The 25,439-nt window shown below is 41.4% G+C and overlaps 1 protein-coding gene across 3 annotated transcripts; it reads left to right on the top strand.

The window, feature by feature from the left end:
• The first annotated feature begins 10,454 nt into the window (after positions 1-10,454).
• Positions 10,455-21,837, top strand: YPEL5 (yippee like 5). 3 transcript variants are annotated; one of them, XM_037146606.2, is made up of 4 exons: positions 10,455-10,692; positions 12,045-12,116; positions 18,804-18,970; positions 20,906-21,837. In XM_037146606.2, exons 3-4 carry the CDS (start codon positions 18,830-18,832, stop codon positions 21,128-21,130), a joined length of 366 nt encoding a protein of 121 aa, XP_037002501.1. In that variant the 5' UTR covers positions 10,455-10,692; positions 12,045-12,116; positions 18,804-18,829; the 3' UTR covers positions 21,131-21,837. The 3 variants fall into 3 exon arrangements, with proteins under 3 accessions (XP_037002501.1, XP_037002500.1, XP_053523060.1); XM_037146605.2 differs by lacking the exon at positions 12,045-12,116 and having other exon boundaries at positions 10,458-10,692; XM_053667085.1 differs by lacking the exons at positions 10,455-10,692; positions 12,045-12,116 and adding an exon at positions 11,762-11,856.
• Positions 21,838-25,439: the final 3,602 nt, after the last annotated feature.

The raw sequence follows: 25,439 nt of genomic DNA on the forward strand, positions 1-25,439 counted from the left end.
TTCTTCCAAATTTTGTTTCAAAACCGAAGGTGCACACGCGTCTCCTATGGCGCAGGGCACGGGGCGGCCGTGTGCACAGTCATGGCTCTGTGAAGCTGCCAGAGACCCCAGTGGACGGGAGGCAGATGCCACAGTGTGAAGGCAAAAGCGCAAGAGTTTGCTTCTGACTCTGCTTCTTGGAAGCTTGGGGACAGTTAATTCATGTCTCGGAGCCTCAGTTTCCTCATCTGCAAAGTGAGAAAGAATCATCCCTACCACAGAGAGTGCTTGTGAGCACTCAGTAAAATAAAGTGGGTACCCACTGCTGGGACCACACCCTCGGGATCCTGAATCTCTACTTCCAAAGACCCTGTGCACCCCGTGTTCACAGCAGTGCTCTTTACAGTAGCCAAGTACTGGAAACAGCCCAAGTGCCCGTCAGTGGATGAATGGATTAAAAAACTGTGATGCATTTGCACAAAGGAATAATTCACAGCCGAAAGAAAGGAGGTATTCTTACCTTTTGTGACAGCACATAACTGGAGACTATTTATGCTAAGCCAAATAATCCAGTCGCAAGAGATAAACACCATATGACCACTTATACCTGGAATCTAATGAACAAAATAAACTAGTAAGAAAAATAGAAACTGACATGGAAACACAGAACCAACTGATAGCTGTGGGAAGGGTGCAGGAAGCAGGGGTGGTGAGAGGGAGTGGAAGGGACCAGTCAAAGAACACGTATGCACGACCCAAGGACAGGAACAGTGGAGAGGGGACTGACTGTGAGACAGAGGGGTGGGCTGGGTGGAGGGGCAACGGGGAAAATAACTGGGACAACTGTAATAGATAAACGATAAGAAAATAAATAAATAACAAAATGGGTAAAAAGACAGAAACATAACATTGCGAAATAAATTATAGTCTCATGATTAGTACTGTTAATAATAATGTCTTTAAAGGTGGTAGCTCACTCTTGAAGCAACAGAGTGTAAATTGAGGCAAAGTTGGCTGGCCCCAGACACCGTGGGATGGGACAGAATGAGAATTCTGCCCTTATTGATAGAACCCAGCCTTGTGTAGCTAGAGAATAGAATGCACACAATACGTTCTCCATCCAAGCCTTACCCCTTCCTTGAAAACAGTGATCAGGAACATAGGAAATCAATGGGAACCCACAACCCCCAAGGTCAAGCCACAGCTTAACGACAGCCATCAGAGCTCTCTGTCACCAGCCCACTACAGAAAGTTTAGCGTCACAAAAGCTGTGCTGTGTCACCCAGAGCCCCCTTCAGGATTACAGACCTTCTCCCCAACTGCTGGAACACCACCCCAGGCTTTCAGCCCCCTCCAAGGATGACCTCGATGAAGAACTTGGCCTTGCCAAAGGTCACATCACTTTAAGGGGTGATCCACATCCTATGGCTAATGGTGTGGGAGTATAAGTTCGGAGAATTGTCTTAAAATGCAAAATAATGAAGCTTCAATGACTGCATGGACTTTCCATTATGCTTGGAATCAAATCCACCCCCTTTGGCCCTTCGTGACTAACCCATTTTTTATTTTTATATTTCAGATATCTTTTATTTCTTCCAATTTGTTGTTTTTCAGGAATGACTGAAATAAAAAACATAACTGAGTCGCACCATTTAAAAACACCTTCCCTTCACCCCTACACCCCAGGCTCACTAGCCTTTCTAGGCAACGTGGAGCTCCTTCCATGCAGAAATCTTTAATTTTCTGTCCCTTCTGCCTTGGACGCCCTTGCCCAGCATCTGCACCTCAAATAGCCCTTCCTACCCAACCTCAAATAGCCATCCCCTTCCCGCTGACCCTGGGTGCTGCTTAGTTTTCTTCCAGGCGCTCCCAATAATCCACAAGGATTTATTACTAACTTGTTCAGTTTATCTCCCTCTAGAGCCCCTCACCCATGTGGGGCACAAACTTGATCTCACACAGCTCTGCATCCCCGCTTTCTAAGAGAGTGCTTGGTACATAGTAAGTGCTCAGTAATATTTATTAAATGAAACAATAGGGACATACAGACATAATCAGGATTTGAAAAATAATCTCTCTGGCTCTCAGGCCTTTGAACAACACCACCTGCCTTTCTGAGTCATCGGCTTGCAGATGGCAAATGTGGGGCTTCTCAGCCTCCTTAATCACAGAAGCCAATACTTCATAATAAATCTGTTCAGAGACTGATCAATGTATAATCTCCTATTGCTTCTGTTTCTTTGCAGAAGAACACTAATAGATATCTTGATAGAACTCCTAAATCCATCACTCTTGTCACCAATTTTTGCCTAACAGATTCATTTAATTAACATTCAATAAAAAATTGCATATAGCATTATAGCATTCCCTTTTTAGTGGTAAGGCAATGCCAATAAAAATATATGGCTCTGTCTGCCCAGGACAGGACCGCCTCTCTTTTGGAGGATGCTTTTGTCATGGACTGAATGCTTGTGTTGCATCCTGCCAAAATTCACACACTGAAGCCCCAGTCCTCAGAGTGATAGTATTTGGATGTGGGCCTTTGGAAGGTAATTAGGTCATGAGGGTGGAGCCATCATGAATGGGATTACTGCTCTTAAAAGAAGAGGCTTGGGGGCTAGCTTGCCCTCTTTCTACCATGTGAGGACACAACAAGATGTTGGCAGTCTGCAACCCCAACGAAGGCTGTCACCAGCACCTGACCATGCTGGCACCCAAGTCTTGGACTTTCAGCCTCCAGAACTCAGAGAAACAAGTTTCTGTTTTTAAAAGCCACCTAGTCAATGAGACTTTTTATAACAGCCCTTACTGGCTAAGATAGCCATTTCCCCAACTCCAACCTGATGGTACTGCAAGGTCTAGGGTGGGAGGGGGGGTGTCAATCACGACTCCACACATCTGGTCAGGGAGACTGGTCCCTGATCTGTCCAGGCCAATCAGAATCTTTCTGTGGGACTTTTGTAACTAGAGATCACAAAGAAAAGACTTTCCTTTCTGGTCAGGAAGCCATAATGAAATAAGCAAGGAGCTGCTGAAGCCATGGCTAGGAGTGCACAGAGCCAACTTGCAGAGAAAAACAGAAGGGGAAAGGGAAGTGGCCAATCTTGACTGCATCTAAGTTCCCTAAGGCCAGATCAAATCCCCTTGCTTAATCTTTAGTGATATGAGCCAATAATTTTCTTTTTATGATTTAGCTACTTCAAGCTGAATTTTGGCTACTCACAATCTACCCCTGTTGACTGATACTAGCAGTTTTGCAAAAGATGAAAATTCTTCACATGATCTTTTTTTTTGTATCAGTCTTCAATAAAAGGTGAGAACAAACTAAATTTTAAAATGATTATGGTGACTTCCTGCCAAGATGGCAGCACAGGCAGACATGGCTTGCCTCTTCACACAACCACAACAAAATTACAACTGAAATATAGAACAACCATCACTCAAAAGCAACAGAAGTTGAGTTGAGTTGAAGTCCAACAACTACAGAATCAGAAAAACCATATCCGTCCAGACTGGTAGGAGGGGCACAGACATGGATGGGCTGGTCCCACATCCACCTGTGGTGGATGAAAATCCGGCAGGTGTATAACAGGAGTGAGGAATCCCAGCTCCACACCAGGTCCCCCAGCCATGGTTCCAGTGCCAGGAGGGTAAGTCCGCATAACTTCAGGCTGAAAAATCCAGCAGGGACTGAGTTGGTGGAAGAAAATTCTGGAGTCCCAAGCAGTTCCTCTTAAGGAGCCCACACACAGACTCACCAATCAGAATCACTCCCTCTGGGCTCTGGCCCTGGAGCGGAGGCTTGAGGTACACCAGTGGCACACAGGGCTGAGGTATCTGGCATCAGGGCCAGCAGAGGCCATTGCCCCTTTTCTGGGCCCTCCTCCCACAGAGCCAGCAGACTAGTGCCATATCTGAGACTCCATCAACCTGGCTAACAATGTTGACCTGCCTTGGAGATCCCCAGAAACTCTGCCCCACCCAACTTATGGGCCCACCCAAGCTGCTTTTCCATAGGAATGGCTGATCTGGGCTCCTGCTTCACAAGTTCCTAAATCCTCTCAAATAAGCAGCAGCTGGCCTCAGTGAAATCCAGGCCTGGAAGGAGCAGGCTAGATCCACAGCTTGGCTCTGCCTGGGAATCTCCAAGCCCAGCCCAAATAGCAACCATCTCAGGTTGCTTTATAGCTCAGGCAGGGTGGCTCAGGGCAAAACTCAGGTGGGGGATAATCTTGCCCTGCACTATGCAGGGAAACCCCAGGAGCCAGCCCACCCAGTGGACACCTGCAGACCACACAGGAGCACTACCACCCTGCCCCTGCACAGCTGGAGGGTGGAGGAGGTTGGTGGTCAGTGGTCACAGCCATTTACCCTTGCAGCTGACTGGCCTGGGTAAATCACTCCCATTGATCTTCCAACAGCAACCAAGGCTCAGCTACAAGAGGGGGGTGTACTTCACCCACATGAAGGGCCCACCTCAAATATCCAGCTTGTGTGATAGGGGAGGCTGTGCCACTGGACCCTACAGGACACCTGTTACATTAGGCCACACTACCAAGACACAGAGTCAAAGCAGTGCTACCTAATACATAGAAACAAACACAGGGAGTCTCCAAAATGAGGAGACAAAGAAACATGGCCCAAATGAAAGGACAGACCAAAATTCCAAAAAAAGAGTTAAACGAAATGGACATAGCAATCTATCAGATGCAGAGTTGGAAACACTGGTTGTAAGGATGCTCAAGGAACTGAGGGAGGAAACCTCAACAGCATAAAAGAGACCCAGTCAGAAAACAAAGGATACACTAATGGAAACAAAGAACAATTCACAGGGAAACGACAGTAGAGCAGATGAAGCCGAGAATCAAATCAATGATTTGGAACATAGGGAAGCAAAAAACAACCCACCGGAACAAGAAGAAGAAAAGAGAACTCCCCCCACCCCCCCAAAATAAGGGGAGTACAAGCAGCCTCTCGGACAACTTTAAGCAATCCAACATTCACTTCATAGGGGTGCCAGAAGGAGAAGAGAAAGAGCAAGAAATTGGAAATCTATTTGAAAAAATAATGAAAGAAAACTTCCCTAATTTGGTGAAGGAAATAGACATGTAAGTCCAGGAAGCAGAGAGAGTCCCAAACAAGATGGATGCAAAGAGGCCCACTCCAAGACACATCATAATTAAAATGCCAAGGGTCAAAGATAAAGAGATGAAAGGGGAGGGTATGGGAGAACTGGTGAGGTGAGGGGATTAAGAAGTACAAATAGGTAGCCACGGAATAGGTAGGGGAATGTGAAGTACAGTACAGGAAATGGAGTAGCCAAAGGACTTATCCACATGACCCACGGACGTGAACAAGGGTGGGGGGATTGCCTGAGGGAGTGCGGGTGCTGGGTGGAGGGAGGCAAAGGGGGGGGAATCAGAACTACTATAATAGCATAATCAATAAAATATAAGTAAAAATGCTTGTGGCACTAAAACTGATCTTTATCAGTTTTCTTATTGCCAAAGTTAAATGTATGCAGTGTAAAATATGTTTGTGAAAACTAGGACAGTGTAAAAGTATGAATATTTCAGATTTTTGTCAATACATACAATGATCTTACTATTTTATAGAAATCAGATGACTATGCATAGAATCCTACAGCTTGCATTTTCTACTTATGTATTCTGGATATCATGATACGGCAGTTCCTTTAGACCTGCCTGATGGTGTTTTAAATGTTGATTTTTATGTTCAAAGTGTGTCCTCCCCAAAGATTATCACAGTAATGGTGGGAGTGTGTTATTTCATGGATAGGAATCTAGCATGGAGCCCAGAGACCATTGCTATTGACTTTCTGTGCACAGATAGGCTTTGAAAGACGTTTAATGGCTCCTTTTTCACCCTTATGATATAAATCATGCCAGCGTATTGGCAGCATTTCAAGTACCCTATCTATTCAGGGTTGAATCACACAAGGGAGCCATCGGGTATTTGTCCGACAGCCTGTGAAGTGGCATTAATATTCTGTAATGTGGACAGTATAGGAGAAACAATGAAATCTGCTCACTTTGGACTCAGCTTCATAATCAAGAGCCATAGAAATAATAAGAACTAACACAGCAGTAACTTTTATTGAGCACTTAATAGGTGCCAGGGTCACTGGGTAAACAGGTGACATCAGTTATATTATTTAATGCTCACAAGAACCCCAAGATTTATCACTATTTTTAGTAATTAAATTGAAGCTCTCAATCACAGTCAGATGGCTAGGAAGTAGCAGTTCTGGAATTGACCTCAGACTAGACAACTCTAAAGCTATTTTCCCCTTCCACCATTCATTTTGCTCCCCAACTCGCCCCACCTGATGCAGGACATTTATCTATCCTTACCTCAGGACTCAGATTCTGAGATTCGAAAGTCTTTATTGTTGGGAAAATTTGTGGAAATTTTGCTAGAGCTTTTGTTGTTGGTTTTAAAATAAGTTTAGGGGAGGATATTGCAAGGTCTTCTTGGTTGGTGTCTGTGACGCAAGTAAAAGTTGGGGCTTGTGGACAGAAGTTCTGTGCCCTGACCACTTTCACATTTGCTGAGTCAGACGTGTATATACATTAGAAAGAATATTGTTTTGTGCGGTAACACAGTTAAAACTAATTATAAACAGCCCTGGCTGGTGTGGCTCAGTGGATTGAGAGCCAACTGCAAACTGAAATGTTGCCATTTTGATTCCTGGTCAGGGCATATGCCTGGGTTGTGGGCCAGGTCCCCAGATGGGGGCTTTGGGGGGTGCAACTGATCTATGTATCTCTCACAAATCACTGATGTTTCTTGCCCTCTCTGTCTCTCTCCCTTCCCCTTTCTCTAAAAATCCAATATAAAATATTACTTTAGGAAAAATAGGTTATATGTAATTTTCTGTTTCTACTGTAACTGTAAACTGTCACAGACTTAGCAGCTGAAAACAATATAAATTTGTTATCTTGCAGTTCTGGAGGTCAGGGGTCCAAAATGGGTGTTATGGGGCTAAAATCAAGGTGTTGGCAGGACTGCATTCCTTTTGGAGGCTCTGGGAAGATTCTGTTTCCTCGTCTTTTCCAGCTTCCATAGGTGGCCTGCGCTCCTGGCTTGCTGCCCACAGCACTCCCGTCTCTGCTTCCACCACATCTTCTAACTTTGATGCTTCTACCTCCTTTTTTTTTTTTTTTTTTTAGAAAACTTAGTTTATTTTTGATTGTGGTAAAATACACAAAACCAAACATTTGCCACCTTAATCATTTTTAAGGGTACAATTCAATATTAAATATATTTATTGTTATGCAAACCAGTTTCCAGAACTTTTCCATCTTGCAAAACTGTGTGCTGGTTTACTACATTTCTGATTTTTTTAAGTACTTTTTATTGATTATGCTATTACAGTTTTCCCAATTTTCCCCCTTTATCCCCTGCACCCCCAACCCTCCAGCATTCGCACCCCCTTCGTTCATGTCCATGGGTTGTACGTGTAAGTTCTTTGAGTTCTCTATTTCCTATAGCATTTTGACCTCTCTCCTTCTATTTTATGCCTACCAATTAAGCCTCGTCTTCCCTGTACCTTTCCCCCCCATTCCTCCCTTCCCCCTCCCCACTGACAACTCTCCTACATTTCTGATTTTATGCACTCAAAGAATGTCAGAATTAGTGCAGGTCAATTGATGAAGGGGCTTTTATCCCCAAGATGCAAAGTGGGTTTTAATGTTGGAGACTGATTACCATAATACATCATATAAACAAATAGAACAAGGGGGAAACCATGATTATCTCAATAGACACTAACAAGATATTTGATAAAATAGAATACCTATTCTTTATAAAGGAAAAAGAACTTTACCAACTAACAGTAAAGTCTGGGAATTTTTTTTGACAGAAATAGTCAAAGATATATTGTACATCCCAGAATACTGAAATGGAAATAAAAGGCAAATGACTGGAAAGAAGTCAGCAAACTTCATGACCATTTTTCAGACAGAAGAATTTTATATCCGGTAAGTGAGTTACAAAATTATCTTTCCTACAAAATATCAAATAACTGGGGGGGGGTGGGTATAAGAGGACTCAGTGATAATGGAAAAAATACAATAAAAAACACAATAAAATAATTAAAAAATAACAACCAACTAGCAATATGATATATAATAGGAGACATTCCCACTTACAGCAATCCCTTGAATTAGTTTGCTGGGGCTGACACAACAAATCGATACCACAGATGGGGTGGCTTAAACAACAAACTTATTTTTGACAGTTCTAGGGACTGGAAGTCCAGTATCAAGATGTCAGCAGGTCTGGTTTCTATTGAGGCCTCACTGCTTGGCTTGCAAGTGTCTCCTCTCTGTGTCTTCACATGGTCTTTTTTAAGTGCACACACATTCCTGGTGTCCCTTCATGTGTCCTTTTTGTAAGAATTACCAGTCAGATTGTTTTAGGGATCACTCCAAGGATCTCGATGAGAAATCATCACCCTACCAGTCATTTAGACAGGCTCTGATTTATCTTAGAAAATTCACTCTTCTTTGTCTACCCATAAACAGTCATTCCTGTGCTGCCATTCTTGTCAGTTAAACCTGGCTCTTCAATTCTATTCCTTTCTGGCCTCCTTACCTCCTATCTGCACATCACCAACATCTTGATTAATTTTTCTAAAATATGATTGTCATCATTCTCCTCCAAGTTCACAAATATTGTATTTAATCACCCTGTGTGACCTTGGACAAGTTAATCACTGTGCCTCAGTTTGCTCATCTGTAAAATGGGGGTAAGAGTGCCTACCGTATACATTTGTTATACAATTGAGTTAATAATTTTAAAGTACTTAGAACAGTGCACACTTTATATGCACTGTTAAATATTTCCCCATTGTTTTACATAGTACTTAAAGTACTCACTTTGAGAAAAACTAATTTCTGTGGGTTTAAGCATTGTACACCCTTTTAAAAAAATCATATATAGAAATACTGGAAAAATATTTTCTTGATGAAGATGTGTGTCTGTTACAGCAGTTTGTTTGTTTTTTAATTTCCAGTCATTTGCCTTTTAAAAATTTGGGGCATTTGCATGTCTCTCAGTAGAAAAAATAATGCTTAATTAAAGATGCAATGAAAAAATATAGAGAAAAAGGCAAACTTGTAGATAAAATATAAATTTGATGTGGAAGGATGGCCATAACATATTGGATGAAAAAAAGCAAGTTGAAGAATAAGAGGCACAGTGCGCTTTCACACACGTTTCGTTTAGGAAGAACAGAAGGATAAATGTGAAGCTGTAAGCAGAGGACAGAGATCTCCATTCAGAATGACGATGAATGAACTTCCTACAGTGAACATGCGTTACTTTTGTAGTTAAAACTAATGAAAAGAGTAATAAGGAGAAAAAAATTTCAAAAAGTTTCAAACTTTCTTATCTCTTGGAAAACTCACCCAAAGATAATTAGTTCTTTTGCCTTTGATGTTCAGGTGAAAATGCTGGTGAATTTGGGGTTGATAAGGAGTCAAACGCAAGTAATTGCTTCAAAACCTCCATCCCACTACTGATTGCTTTGAACACCTTGCAGATTAATCTCAAATGTTACTTGGAAATATGCATTATCAAATATTTATGCTTTATCCTGAAAGTCAGCCAAAGATCATTAATGTAACTACCTGGGAAATTCTAACAGAATGGAGATGGAAAACCTTCCATCTTGAGCATTGATTAGGGTCAAAGGAACAGCTACCCCTTCCAATAAACAAATTTCAGGAAATCTCCATACAGAAAACTGAATTTTCTCGTGTTTTTTTTTTTTTAATAATCACTCCCACTACCAAAACTCAGGGAGTTGTAAATACAGCTGGGCACGCTTGAAAAAATCATTCTTTCCACAGATATTAGTGAGGAGTTCCTTCTATATGCTCAAACTCAAAGAGTTTGGGGTTTGTAAATAAAAGGTGGCCCTCTTTAAGGAGTGGTAAGAGTAAACAACCCCAAAGAAATTACATGGTGCGTGTTAACTACCTAGGTATTTACTTTGCCTACAAAACAGCTTGTTGTTTTCAACAAGCCATCACTAACAAGCCATTAGTCATCACTGAACCTCCGAAAGCTAGGACTTCAGGAAGCTAGGCCTTGACCACCACCTGGTGACGCTGATGACGAGCGAGGTCACACAGCTGCAGCAATTGTGCTGAGCTGTCTCCTTTAAGAAGCTGGCTCACGTGGACGCTGTGTTGTGTGCTCTCAGCTGGGAAGGGGGTGGATCCTACAGCTCTTCACATTGGACACCTCTGGAGAGGGGGGGCAGAGTCCTCCTCTTTGATTGGCTGTACGAGGTGTTGGGTCACGGGAGGGGCGGAGTGTTTAGAGCTCGCCTGGGGTCTACCGCTTCTGGGAGGGGTGGACAGTGATACTAAGAAGAGCTCGAGTAGGGAAAAGCAAGGTGAACCAGAAGAGGGGCGGGGCCCAGTGGAAGGGGCGAGGTGCTGGAGTGGGGGCGGGGCATAGGAATGAAGGATGTTCTGAGCCAACCGGGAAAACCGACTGCTTGAGGGGCGGAGCCACGCCGGGTGATTGACGTTGAGGCCCAACTAGGGAGAGGCGGGGCCAAGGCCGGGGCCTGACTAAACCTAGCGACTAGGGTGGCCGAGGGGCTTCATTCCTGCTGCGGAGGGAAAGGCTGCAGGCAGCTGCGAATCTCGCCTGCGAATCTCAAAGCCACTTGCGGTAAGACTGGCGGGGGCTGGGCTCGGAGATCACTAGGGAGTCCCCTAGGTCGGCGGCTTCGAAGTACTCGGGAATCGGTCCGAGGCGGGGGCCCAGGCAGGAAGTGCTTCTTCCTCGTCGCGTTCTCCCCGGGGTCCCAGAGCAGCTGCCCCCGGCCCCTTTGGGCGGGCCCCAGTGACGGGGGCTGCCTGCGGACGAGCTCGGCTGTTTCCTCTTTGTGAGGCCGGAGCGCAGCAGCCGTGTCGGCCCGCCCCCGCGGAGCAGCCGGGACGACCGGAGCGACCCGCCAGGGCCGCGACCCCTTAGCTCGGCGTCCGCGCCCTCGCGTCGCTGCCTTCGATTTTGGCCAGTACCCCCAACCCTCCGGGCACCGCCGCAGAGTCCCTGCAGGTCGCCGCCAAGGCCTTCCGCGCCTCCACCGCTGGCAGTTTGGCCCACGACCCCCCCTCCCCCCTTGGCTGCCCCGCCCCCACGGGCCGCGTCCCCGCCGCAGTGTCGGGGACGCGCCCCAGGCTCAGCGCCCGCTGTGGTCGGCGGGAGGCCTGGCGCCTTGACCGCCTCGCCGAGCCCCGGTCCCCGAAGCGAAGTGCGAATTCGACTCCTAGTTGTGGGGCCCCGATTATGGCTCAGTGCGGCCCGTCCATAAAAAGGACTACATCCGCGGCAGACGGACGTTTGCCGCGACGGAGGGCGGTGTTTGCTTTTGTTTTCTTCCCCGTCGGATAAACGTTTGCCACCCAGCCCTCCTCCCCACCTGAACCTTAAACTGGGGGAGGGAACCCCCGCTGGCCTGGCAGAGGGCGTGGTGTGGTTGCTGGGCAGCTGCGGAGCTGCGGAGCATCTCGAGCCGTGGGGGCGCGGTAGGCTGCCCAGGACCCCCGGCAGCCGCCCGCCCAGCTGTTTCGGCCGGTATTTGTTGTGCCCCAGGCGGCCCCACTGCGCCGCGCCCCTGCCCCTCCCTATTGGCCTGCAGTGTCACGTGCCTGCAATCAGCTGGGGCCAGCTGGGGCTGCGGGGTGCGCGCCGCGCGCCAGCCCGGCCTGGGCGGCTTCTGGCCGAATGGTTTCGTTGTTGGGGGTCTCGCGGCAGCCTTGCGTGCTTCTTCCTCGCTGGTGGAAGGGAAGGCGCGCTCTTGCAACCCCTTTATTCTACAGCACTCTGTAGGTAGGTAGGACCATGAGTACTATGAACAGCAGGAGTTGGAAAACTGAACTACTACAAAGATAATGTTTAATCCTGACACCATCTATTAATCCTCCCTTGAAGGGAGTCTGGAAAGTGTACAGCTCATTTATTTTTAAACTTTTTCTGTTTACAGAACCCTGTTGGTAATCTGAGGATTTTTATTCCAGGTCTCCTTGACAGATGGAAAACCTGAAGTAACCTCAGGCTAACCTTGTGTTTTTGGAAAATTAGACTTGCTGGTGAAGTAACGGAGGGGAGGGGAGGGTGGGTAAAAGGATATTGGCTAATTTTGCACAGCCACATATTCAGTGTTGCAGGGTACATATGCTTTCCAACACAGAGGAACCAGAATTCGTCAAGTGTTTCCAGGGTACATATTTGTGCCAGATGTGGAGTATCTTGATGTATTCTTTTCCTATTTATTGCGTACGTGTACTGTATTAGGTAAGAAGAAAATTGTAGAGAATTTAGAATCGTTTCTCTCAAAACTTACTGTTTAGTAAAAAGTCATAGAAAAGGAAACTCAGTAACAATTTGTCATTAAATAGTAATAACTTATGTAATGAATATTATAAGAGTTCTAAGTGGGAAAGAGAGCTGAAGTGAGGTGAAACTGGAAGCATTCTGAAGGGGATTGATATTGATTAGACCTAGAAGATGAAGAGGCTTTGGGTTGCTATTAGGCGGTGGCCTAGGAACAAAAAAACAGGCCTGGAGCATGTACGAATAGTAAGAAGGTGAAGCTTGTACAGTTTGGCACATAGAATGTTTTCCACATATCCTGTTATCTTTATGGGTAGGTACTGGAACACCAGGTAGGCTGTAGCTCCTTGGAAAGGACTGATGTTTACCTTTTTAGAGGATGTCCTCACCCAGCTCAGTACCCAATACAGGCCTACTGGTGATTATTTTATTTTATTTTATTTTATTTTATTTTATTTTATTTTTTGATGATTATCTCTAGGAATCATCTTATCTATAGGAGAGGGAGATGATGACTTGTGCTGAAGTAAATTATTTAATTCTATACAGGGGAACTAAGTAAATTATATTTTAACAACTTTTCTAAAAAGATTAGTAAAATCCATGTGGATTTTTCTAAAATAATATCTGGTTGGATCCTTGAGAACTTATCCCTAGACTTATTGCCTTTTCTTTTGCTCTGCTTAAGTGATAAAAAGGAGGAAAAACTTTTATGGAAATAAGGAAGACCAAGATTAGATCTAAAAGAAGAGCTTTAACTAGCTACCCACCTCCAAAAAGCCAGTCCATGAGACATGAAACTAGGCCTAATTATAATCATGAGTTGTGAAGATAGTCCTAAGTTTATTTGTGCCCATAATATCATTGTAACTTTTAAAGTACCTAAGCAGCTGTCCAAATTGATAGCAATTTCTCTGGTAACCCTGTATAATAATGTATGGATAATGTAGGAACTGACCTTAGCTATGATATGAACTTGCTACTTGACACCTGAATCAGGAAACCATATAGTTAAGTTACACTCCAGTCTATTCAGTTTGAAGCTGTTTTGACTCATGGTATTACATCTGAACAGAGAAGAGATCTTGAATTTGGCTTGCCAAAAAACTGGGGAGATTACCAACTGGATCCTTTAGGTGACTCACTGAGTTGCATGACTAGTCCTATTTTCTAGTGATGACTAAATAAAAAGTGTTACAGAAATACAGTAAACTTAAAAATATTTAACAAAAATAAAGGCATTATTTTAGGGTCAAGAACAAAAATATAAAAGTTACTGTCAAATGAAGACCTGATGCCATAACCAGAACATCATTTGGCACCGCAAAGGAAACTGGTCAGGTATTGCAAAAGAACAAAAAGAAAACACAGCTTCGTCGTGTAACTGAAACTTGGCTTGGTGATTATTTTTACAAAAATTGGGAAATTGGTTTTATGGATAAAATTCAACTTATTTTGCTTTATAGGTTTTCAGCAGAATTTAGTCACAGATCAGTATGAAAATAGTTAATGAGATTACAATAACGTTAAATATTAATTATAGTAATCAGTACAGCTCTGTTCTTTCAGCTTTATTCCTTTCTTTGTTTTGGAGAGAGAAGAGACTGAAAACCAGAAACACAAGCATGCTTCCGCATGTTTCCATTTTAGCAGAACCACTTACAAAACAACCTTTTCTGAATGGCAGATTCCTAACCCTTTCTGTACTAGGCTCCTACCCATTCGGTTCCCTGTAGGAGAGGCTTATAACCTGCATTTGCCCACCACCATCTGGTGCTATGGAAAAGGCCCTCTCAGTTCTGGTGGTATGTGTTTTCTGTGGTTCTCTAAGGGAATAGTTTTAATTAACAAAGGGAAAGTCTTATCTGTGAAATAGGTGTTTTCTGATCTGAGGGTCCTTAGAAATGCAGATCAATACCTGCTCTTCTCCTCCCTGATATTTTTAGGGCTGGCAAAGGTGCTGCCTTCTTCAGGGTATTCTGCTTGCCAGGGTTGAATCCCAGCTGGATTTTTAATTACAGGGAGGGCAAGCACCTATTTTAAGACCTAGAACTGTGACACTTAAGTATTTGAGATGCTTCAGAACATTTCTAATTTTTCTCCTTGTAATTTCTGTCACCCGGTCACTTAGCTTTGCAGTAACTAACAGGAGGTGAAGCTAGTTGTTTCATACCCTTTCTGAGTCTTGCTTTCTTCATCTGCAGTAGGAGAGGGAAGTTGTTTGGGGTCGGGAATGTTGAAGAAGATAATCTATTTTACTAGATTAACCTTTAGGTGGTATTCACTGTGCCAGGCCCTGTCCTAAGAGTGTATTACCTCCAATTCTCACAATTCAGGATGGATACTGCTATTTTTATTTTACAGACAAAGAAGAAGAGAATACCTTAGCAAAGTTCACACAGCCTTTGAGGAACAGAGCTGAGATTTGAACTTGGGTACCATGACTCCAGAGTTCAAGTATTGGGTTGGCCAGAAAGTTCATTTGGTTTTTTTCCGTAAGATGACTCTCATAGTGCTTAGTTGTTTTTAACTTTGTTAGAAACAATTTTATTAGATTGTATTGTGACAGCCATCATATCAACATGCATTTTTTAAAAAATTTAATCAAAATTGGTTAATTTTTGTGCAGTCATTTTAATATTGGAAGTAGAAGAAAATAAGCAACATTTTCCACATAGTATGCTTTATTATTTCAAGACAGGTTGAAATGCAAAAAAAGATTTGTGCAGTGTACAGAGAATGTGCTGTGACTGATCAAACATAAAAGTGGTTTGCAAAGTTCCTTAGTAATACTGACATTTTGGCCGAATAATTCTACACATTGGAAGATGTTTAGCAACATTCCTGGTCTCTACCCACTAGAAGCCAATAGCAGAAGATAGCTGACATACTGAAAATATCTAAATCAATAAAGTTATCGGTGAAAATGAAAAATGTGTCTTCTGTTTTACAGGAAAAAAACATATAGGTTTTTTGGGCAACCCAATATCTGAGCTATATTGTTTAGTCCTGGGTAAACAAAAGGCAGAAGCTGGGTGTACAGTACCTGTTTTTATAGTTGGTCTTAAGCATACTGAACTGATTACAGAAAGTTAAAAGATTTTAGTTAGGAAAAACCATAAAAGGGAGGAGGATTAAAGTGACTTTCTCAAGTACTTGAGTTAATCCTTGAACCTGAATACCAACCAAATTTACTTTTTTTCTGAGAAAGACTGTCTGCTTTCTAAATGAAAGGCTTTTTCACTTCCAGATTTTTAAGTAGGGAGTTGGTACGCTTTGTGTCAGTGGCTGGATATTGAATATTGTGATCTTTCCAAGCAATAACGTGTCAGTTGCAACTACTCAAACTTGGTTATTGTAGTGAGAGAGCACCCAATTAATAAATGGATGTGGTTGTGTCCCAATAAAACTTTATTTAGGATAATGGAAATTGAAAGTCATGTAATTTTTATGTGTCAGAAAAAAGTTTTTTTAATTTTCCCCCCAACATTTAAAAGTATAAAATTCGTAGCTTGTGAGCAATACAAAAACAGGTGGTAAGCTGAATTTTGCCCAAAGGCCTTAGTTTGCTGACCCCTGCTAAGAAAAGTATTTAGCAGTTTGCCAGAACAAGACAGCATAACATTTGTTCATGTATGTGTGTATTAATACTAGCAATGAACAACTGGAATTGGCAACAAAAAATACTATTTATGTTAATATCAAAAAATACTTTGGTATAAGTCTTAACAAAATGTGTACAGCATCTATAAGGAAAAATATAAAGCTCTAATGAATGAAATCAAGAAGAACTAAGTATAATGGAGAGAGATTTCATGTTCATGGATAGGAAGACTCAGTGTTGTCAAGATGTCAGTTCTTCCTAACTTCATCTATAGATTAAAGGCATTCCCAGTCAAAATCCCAACAAGTCTTCTTGTGAATATCAACCAACTGATTGTAAAGTTTCTATAAAAAGGTAAAATACTCAGAGTAGCTAACACAGTATTGAAGGAGAAGAATGAAGTCAGAAGAGTGAAACTACCTGACTTCTAGGAGTTCTATAAAGAGGCAGTGACCAAGATAGTATGGTATTGGCCAAAGAACAGACAAATAGATCAGTGGACCAGAATAGAGAGCCCAGAAATAGACCCACATATATGTAGTCAATGGATCTTTGACAGAGAAGGCAGTTACAGTGGAGCAAAGATAGTTTTTTTACTAAATGATGTGGAACAACAGTACATCCACATGTAAAAAAAATTAAAATGGATCACAGGACTAAATATAAAATGTAAAACTACTAAAGACAACACCAATGGCATGATGCTGGAAAAAAATAATAGGTAAGCTGGACCTCACTGAAATTTAAAACTTCTCTGTGAAAGACGATGTTGAGAGAACGAGAAGACAAGCCACAGACTGGGAGGAAATATTTGCAAAAGATGTATCCGATACAGAACTGTCATCCAAAACATAAACAACAATTAAAATTCAACAATAAGAAAACAACTGGCTTTAAAAAAAATGGACCAAAGACCTAACAGACATCTCACCAAAAAAGACATGAGGCAAACAGCTTGTGAAAAGATGTTCCACTTCATATGTCATCGTGGATATGTGAATTAAAACAATGAGATACCGTTACACACCTATTAGTATGGTCAAAATCTAGAACACTGACAGTACCAAATGCTGGTGGACCAATAGGAATTCTCATCGATTACGAGAAGGCTGTTCGGTAGTTTATAACGAAATATATGGTTTCTAACCATATGGTCCAGCAGTTGCACTCCTTGTTATTTACCCAAAGGACCTGAAAACATGGCCACATGAAAAACCTGCACATGGATGTTTTATTCATAATTTAAGTATAGTTTTAGCATTATTTATCATTGTCAAAACTTGGACACAGCCACAGTGTCCTTCAGCAGTCGAATGGGTAAATAAGCTGGTATATCAAATGGCCCGGAGGAACCTTAAACGCATGTTATCGAGTGAAAGAAGCCAATCATAAGCTATATACTGGATGTCAATGTGATTCCAACCAGGCAGAACTACAGAGACAGTAAAAAAAAAGTCAGGGATTGCCAGGGGAAGGGGTGAATAGGCAGAGCACAAGGGATTTTTAAGCCAATGAAAATACTCGGTGATACCATAACGATGGGTATATGTCATTATACATTTGTTCAAACCCATAGAACATACACCGAGAGTGAACCCTGGTGTGAAGTATGGACTTTGGGTGATGATGATTTTCAGTAAAGGTTCATTAACTGTAATGAACCACTCTGCTGGGGGATGTTGATAATGAGGGAGGCTACGCATGTATGGGAGCAGGGAAAATACTGTGAATTTTTTAAAAACAATAAAAAGGTAGAGGTCCTAAAATGTGATTGCTTCACCAGAGTCCTATTAAAATAGAAACGGAAAATTCTAGTTGCTGAATGTGTTATTCGTTGAAGGTAAAGGAAGTTGAAAATAATTACTAAAATATGATCTGCAGATCATCTATGAATTTCACTTAAGTTTTCAGCCTGGTGCCTCACCATTTCAGTAATTTCAAATAAACTGATAATAGGCTCCCAGGTAAACAGCCAAAGTTTGGTACTTCTTATTTCAACCTTTTAAGGATTTTAATAGCCCGGAACTAAGAAATGCTAGTATCAAAGAGGTCTTATTTATAAAATTATTTGGGAATAGTAATTATAAAAGCTGAGATGATTAAAGTACTGTTTTTTGCTTGAAAGTTGAAAAGAATCTTAAAGCTCTAACTGTGATGAGTTTGGCCTTAACTTTGGTTATAACTTACTAATGTTAGTGCCATTACCTCTGTATACATAGATATACCTGATGACTAGAAACCCACTTGTTTTCTGATTGTCCCTTTTTCTATGCTTAACCAAGCTCATGTCCCACAATTCTTTTCTCAAATTACACGTACTCAAAATGTATATTTAACACTTAAGCTGAACCTTTTTCTCACCACTCTACCTGTCTGTGCTTTTCATTATTCAGTTTCTGATACTCCACATTCTTCCTGTTTTTTTCATACCAACCAAAAGAGAAGTGATACCATTCCTTTTCCTGCCTAAGCATGTTTACTTCCTTGGCTCACTGCTTCTAAAATAAAATAGTCTTAGCTTGCCTGTGCCTATTCATTTGTTCAGTGAATGATTCTTTTGTTCAGAGTCAGCTATTTTATGTATTCAATACTGCAAAGCAGAGAGCGCATATATAAGTGGTTCTCAATGACCCACCAAGTAGATACTAACAAATTTTTAAAAGAATTTATTTAATTATTTTTAGAGAGAGGGGGACCTGGCCCACAACCCACATGTGCCCTGATTGGTAGTTGAACTAGCAACCTTTTGGTTCACAAACCAGTGCTCAGTCATACCAACCAGGGCTAACAATTTTTTTTTATCATAATGCATTTATTGTCCTTTTATGTTTGCTCCTAGGTGTTTAAAAAACTTCAACTATAAAAATGGGCAGAATTTTCCTTGATCATATTGGTGGTACTCGTCTGTTTTCTTGTGCAAACTGCGATACGATTCTGACCAACCGCTCAGAACTCATCTCCACTCGATTCACAGGCGCCACTGGCAGAGCATTTCTTTTTAACAAGGTTTGTGGGAAATTCAGCTTCATTTCTTAAGTGGGTTGATGGCGGATATGTTTGACAGTAGTACCAGAATACTCCTCAGAGCTTAGAGATACCAGGAAAACTCAGAATGAGAGCTGCAGCCTACAGAATAATTGCCCACTAGCTTGTGTTTGAGTGGACCTCAGGAAGGCATTACCAGAGTGTGACTTTTAATCTTGGAAGTTGAAAAATGTGTGAGGGTGGTCCCCATTCAGTGTAAGACTATAGTAGTGACTTCACAGACTATGGAAGGAAGGGGCTGAGGCATCCCCAACCCATGTCACTGTTTATAGGGGGATAGATGCATTAAGCTCTCATAACTCAATAATACAAGTGAATAAGGATCATCTAACCAACTTCTCCAGCTCTAATTTATGCTCACCAATGACACCTGATTATGATTTAGTTTATTACATAGGTTTGCCAACTGGAAGAGTGTTTCCTAATTAATAATTAAATATCTATTCTATCTGCATCTCTAATTTCTGGTTTGTTTTGAAATTGGTTGATGTGGTTTCTGTTCCAGGAGTCTAGTGTGTATTAGCACAGTTGAATTTATTGGGTTGGCCAAAAAATCCATATTTCAGTGTGTCACGTGTCTCCCACATGGTCTAACATTGATCATTGTCAGTTAATGTCTCAACTTGATTGCTATCAACTTCAACTGTTCTACCCTACTGTGGAGCATCGTCCAGTAAGAAATGTCCAGCACAAAACTTCACAAACCACTTTTGATACATTCGATCAGTCACAGCACCTTCTCTATATACTACACAAGTCTTTTTTTGTTTCAGTTGTGCTTTTACCTTCCTTAAGAAAATGAAGCATAATATGCCGAAAATGTTGTGTATTTTCTTTCATCTTCAATATTAAAATGGCTACACAAAAATTCAGCATTTTAGATGTTTTTTTTTTAATGCTCACTGATATGACAGCTGTCACAATACAGTCTTAAGAAAATTGTTTCAAATGAAGTCAAAGACAACTAGGCACTACTATAGCCATCTTATGGAAAAAAACTAAATGAACTTTTTGGCCAACCCAATTAAAGTGCTTTAGGCTAAGGAATAGAACTAATGCAAAGGTACTGCTCTTAGAAAAGAAGGTCAGCTAAACTTCCCCAGTGGACAGCCCTCTGTACAATTTAGAAACAAGTTTTCCTCTCAAAGAATTGATAGTGTATAACCCTTGATCTTTATTTAGGTTTTGGACAGGAGTTGGTACTCTGACAGGCCAGCTTCCTGCTTTCTTTAAAATAAAGTTCAATGGCACACAGCCATGCTCATTAATTTATATATTATCTGTGGCTGGTTTCGTGCTACAACAGCTGCCTAAATAGTTACAAGGAAGACCATATAGACCTCAAAGCCCAAAATATTTGCTATCTTGTCCTTTACAGAAAAGTAAAGTACAGAGGATTGTTGGGTATTCAGAATCATTGAAAATTCTTCACAGATTTTCTTGAAGCCGCTCGAAAATGATGTATTGCAATGCATAGTCTATAGCAAGCTTCTTTGGTCTGTTTGCATATAAAATGTGTTTTCAGAAACAAACTTTTTAATGGAATACCTGTTGTATACTACATCTTTTACCTTGGTAGCCTTGTTTGCACACAAGGTGCAATAACAGTTGGATCCAGCCCTACATTCACTACAACTCAGAAATATCACTAGCATGTATAGTATGGCTTGGACCAGTACACTAACGTGTGATCACATTACCTGTTCAGTGCAATTCCAGATGTTTACCTGTCCCAGCGGCTTCTAAAAATAGCTCTCGGAAAGGTGGCTGTGGGGTGGACTGAAGTAACTGCTATTTGCTTTTCTGAATTTGCTGGTACTGCACCAGTTAAATATTTTGTACCTTCTGCCAAATAATTTACTCTCCTTTGCAATTTTGTTTCCACATGTTCCTTAGGTAGTTAACCTGCAGTACAGTGAAGTTCAAGATCGGGTTATGCTCACTGGCCGCCACATGGTTCGAGATGTGAGCTGTAAAAACTGCAATAGCAAACTGGGATGGATCTATGAGTTTGCCACTGAAGACAGCCAGCGTTATAAGGAAGGCCGTGTGATCCTGGAACGCGCTCTAGTTCGGGAGAGTGAGGGTTTCGAGGAGCATGTACCATCCGATAACTCTTGAAGAAAACGAGATAACTTCACCTTTTCCCAGGTCTCCTTCACTGAAAACAAAAATCTACTTACATACACTGTCACCTTAGCATCAGAGTCGGATTCACGAACTGCGGAACAAGAGGTTATGAGAATCTAAGATGGAACCTTTCTTTCTTTCTTTCTTTTTTTCTGTTTTCCATCCAACAACAGTGTGTAGAGAGAATGTTATGCAGATGCTGTTAATTTTTCCCCGTACTTTTACATCTCAAGGCAGAATAGTCTTATCTGCAGCTACATGGTGGGTGGACTACGTGAGGAAAAAAATCTGGGCAGTTAGAGTGGCAAAGTGTTTTATGTAAATTTTGAAAGAAAAATGTGTCAAGAGCATGGTTTTTAAACTTATTTGGGCTTCATTTTAAAGAAAAATTTTTTTAACCCAGTTATTTCACTTGATTTGCTAGTTTCAGAGAAGAGATCCGAATTTGTGACCAGTGCTAAAGGTTCAGTGTTAGTGTGGCTTGTGCTGGCCGTTGTGCCATTTTCTTGTTGGAGATGAACCGTAGCACCAGAGCCCATTCTTCCTTGTCAGTCTTGACCCAGAGACGTCACCACTCCTGGTTATTTGTCACCATGTAATTGGTGTTGATGGGAAACTTTCCTGAAATGGGGCAGAACTGCTTGGTTGTCCTTTCCATGTAACTTAAGCATAGTAATATAAATAAAGTAATAGTTGAATGTTTTTGGTCCTGTGTTACTTTAAAAAAACACCTTTTAAAAGCAGCGTATTTGATAAGTAATTTTCATAATACTGTTTCTTTTCATCTCGTTAAGCTGAATTGACTGTGTGTTTAAGATGCTACTTTGTTTAAATTAAAGCATACTGCTTAAATCTCTAGTATTGTATTTAGAAAACAGTCGAACAGAATGTCAGTGTGCATTCATGCAGAAAGCGTGTCATCTGTATCCGTTCTAAAAGGAGGGGGAGGGGAAATGAAGCAGGCTGTCTAAAAATACTGCTTTACAAAGCATTTCAGCCCATCCTCAGTTTTGCTTTGATTTTGACGAGTCGGTGAAGTCTGATAGTTTCATCAAAGGACTAGCTCTGATTAGCATTATTTTCTCAGCTCTTCCCTAAGGAATTCAGCTATTGAAATTAAAACTGTACTTGGTTCCTTCAAGTGGAAAGGGATCAAATTTGACTCAGGGTGTTACTTGGGCCCAAAATTTACATTATGAAGTATTAAAATGTAAATGTTTCTTTGTGCAAACTATTTCTAGATAGTCTGTTATTTGTTTCTGATGGAATAAACGGCATGAAAATTGGCTAATTTGGTGGGTGTTGGGGTGCTCGATTTCTAAGTGTTTGTCTAGAGAGGAAATTTGCCTCAATTAGCAAAATCTGTCATTGATCCTAGAAAAAACTTAGTACAATTAAGATTAAGTTTCTCTTATTTGTCTGTGGGCTCTTGGTTAGAGGCATAGGGATCTGAATAGTAGGTGTGTAGTATTGCATTTGAAATAAGTGGACACAAATTCTGTCTTTTCTTCACCATGGACTAAATCTTCAAGCATTAAGAAACAACATTCTTTCCCATTCGTTTCCATACTGGCCTTGGAGGACATTCAGATTCCTAGCAGCATGCCTTACCTCTAGCACTGTGTGCGTTTGCTGTCACAATAAAGTATATTTTGTCTTGCCTTGGTGCAGTACTGCTTATTTTCCAGTGTTCCTTATCTAGTAATACTCTTGTCTTAGTTTTATCTATAACCACATACCTTTGAGTGGCTGTTGCTCGCTGCAGTGATGCCAGGTGACATTCTGGCTTAGTTAACTAACTAACTTACACCTGGAGAGATCGTTGAATTTACCGATACTAACTTCTCTGAGATTTTGCTTCAGGTGCCAACGACTACAAATAAAATATCACTAGCTTAACTTGCAGGTGACCGAGGCAGGTATCACAGCAGGCAATATGGAAGATCCGGTCAGATTGGATTCTTTACAGAAAAGACATATTTGATTGAGATGGGAAATCACTAACGACAATGATTTTGCTTTGGGAAAGGAAAATTAACCAAATACAGGTGAATGTATTGCAGAATAAGTGGGTTTTGGAAGGGTGTATAGTTTAAGCTTTTTCCTGTGACTGAAAACTTCAGGATCCTTTAGTTGTAGGTGACAGTGACTGTACATTGTTTTGACCTTAACATAAATGTTTTTATCTAAATATCTTGCATTAAGAATTTCTTAGTAATTATACAGCGATTTAAGTTACAATTGCGAGTAGCTATTTTGAGATTGGAGGAGAAAAATAGCAATAACCATGTCTGTTTTCTAAATTTATTCATAAAAGTCATATGGGATGTTTAAATGCAGAGACTGGGCCCCAGCCCAGGCCTAAATCAATTCAAGAATAATTTTTGATTGGGCAGGATTGGGAAACCACTGGTTATAAAAAATTATTCAGAGATATTTATGATGATTCATTTCCACACCAATTATAAAAATATCTCACAGTTTAAACAGGTAACCACCAATTGCATGTCTGGCCAGCTTCCCACCATGAGCCGTGTAAAACCCAGACTCCTGGGGAAAGTCTGAATTGGGAGTAGAACGAGATTAAAATGAAAAAATCCTGCTTGGCCAGCGTTTTGCACTAACATGAAAATGTGTTACAGAACTAAAGCAGAACTGAGAGTGGGGTATCCATGCTACCAGGGCATGGGATGTATGGCTTCTTTATTTTAAAATACTGGGATTTCCCAAACTGCAATGTATATTCAGGTGTAAAACATATTCCAAAAGCACCACGAAGGGTATTGTGATCCTGAGCATCACTACATGGCTTAAAAATCATCAGCAATTTGACTGTTGGGGAGGTTTGTTAAACAGTGAATTATATCCCTGTTCCTTCCCCTAATACTGAATTGGTCTTTGAGGCAGAACCTAGAAATCCAAATTTAATTTATTTTAATTTTTAGAGATTGTACTTACTTTTAGAGAGAGGGGAAGGGAGGGAGAGAGACGGAAAGAGAAATATTGGACCTTCCCACAATTCCTCGCCTGGAAATTGAACCAGTGACCTTACGGTTCGAAGGCCAGTGCTCAATCCACTGAGCTGCACCAGCCAGGGCGCAATTTATTTTTATTCTTATTTATATTACCAAACTGCAAAGATAAACCTATCTGCTGATACATGAAAACCATTATTGATAGGGTTACTCAAACCCCGTGTGTGTGTGTGGTTGCGGGGTGTTACCACCTGGTAAAAGTAGGTATTTGTCACAACAGGCCCTCAGGCTTGGAAGTTTGAGTAAGAAAATGCAGATTAAAACAATTCCACCTGTTAAAAACTGACTTAAAAATGGGTAAGTACAACAGGTTAACTTTCAAGGAGAGAAAAAAAAATCTCTGGGAAAGTTTCTAGAAAGATCAATAGACTTTAATGACCTATCTTCAATGCTGATTGTGATTTATTGGCTGTGTGACTTTGGGAAGAGTGTGACTTAACCTCTGAAACTTAGTTTTCTCAAGTATGAGTTATATAATCAAACCCTGAATTGATTCTTAGAATATAGTGAAATATTTGGCCTAAGAACCTGTTAATTATAATGCAAATGTACGGGTAGCTATTCTTTAGTTAGTAACCCTGAACAATCTTTCACAATAATCTAATCTTGCTCTACAGTAAAGAATGATCAAAATGCTTTGAAAGTTCTTTAAATTCTTCCTGGTCTTGATATGTGCTGCTGAACCTTTAAGCAAACCTTTAAGTCATTTCTTGTCCCTGGATTTTAAAGCAAAGTACCAAGACAAAATTCACTTTATTCAGAGGGAATGAAGTATCCAGAGACAAACCCAGGCTTGACAAAGGAGGTGTTTGTGTTCCTGAGGATTGACCAGAGGTTTTCAGGGATGGGGTACAGTTTAAGAAACCCTTCCTGTGTGCTCCAGAATCGGGAGATTGCCTTCATCTGTCCTCCAGAATTTCCTCTTCCACCAGTTGCTGAAGCACCATGGAGTAGTGCCTCACTGCCTTCTCAGCTACCCCACCCCACCTGTAGCCCTCCCAGGAATTACTGTGCAAAGTGGAGGCATTGTTCTGAACACGCGGTGATGCCATGAGTGTTTTCTGTCCCTAGTTAAGCCATCTCCCTTTCCTCGGTTCTAAGCCAATTGGAAGGTGCCCAGAGGCCTTTCTAAAACCTGTTGATATGCCAGAAAGGAATAAACATTTTCATCACTTTCCTTAGTGACTAGTGTGGCTCAGTGTGTTGGGCATCATTCCGCAAATCCACAGGTTGCCAGTTTGATTCCTGATTCTGGGTCAGGGCAC

Source organism: Artibeus jamaicensis, unplaced genomic scaffold (genome assembly GCF_021234435.1).
Source record: "Artibeus jamaicensis isolate MK-2021 breed Jamaican fruit bat unplaced genomic scaffold, CSHL_Jam_final contig_465, whole genome shotgun sequence".
Taxonomy (NCBI): Eukaryota; Metazoa; Chordata; class Mammalia; order Chiroptera; family Phyllostomidae; genus Artibeus; species Artibeus jamaicensis.

What these genes read in the sequence shown, in the direction of transcription:
- YPEL5 (XM_037146606.2), top strand. Translation starts at nt 18,830, where the DNA reads ATGGGCAGAATTTTCCTTGATCATATTGGTGGTACTCGTCTGTTTTCT. An exon ending in GAGCATTTCTTTTTAACAAG is followed by an intron (nt 18,971 to 20,905) that starts GTTTGTGGGAAA and finishes CATGTTCCTTAG; the next exon opens with GTAGTTAACCTGCAGTACAG.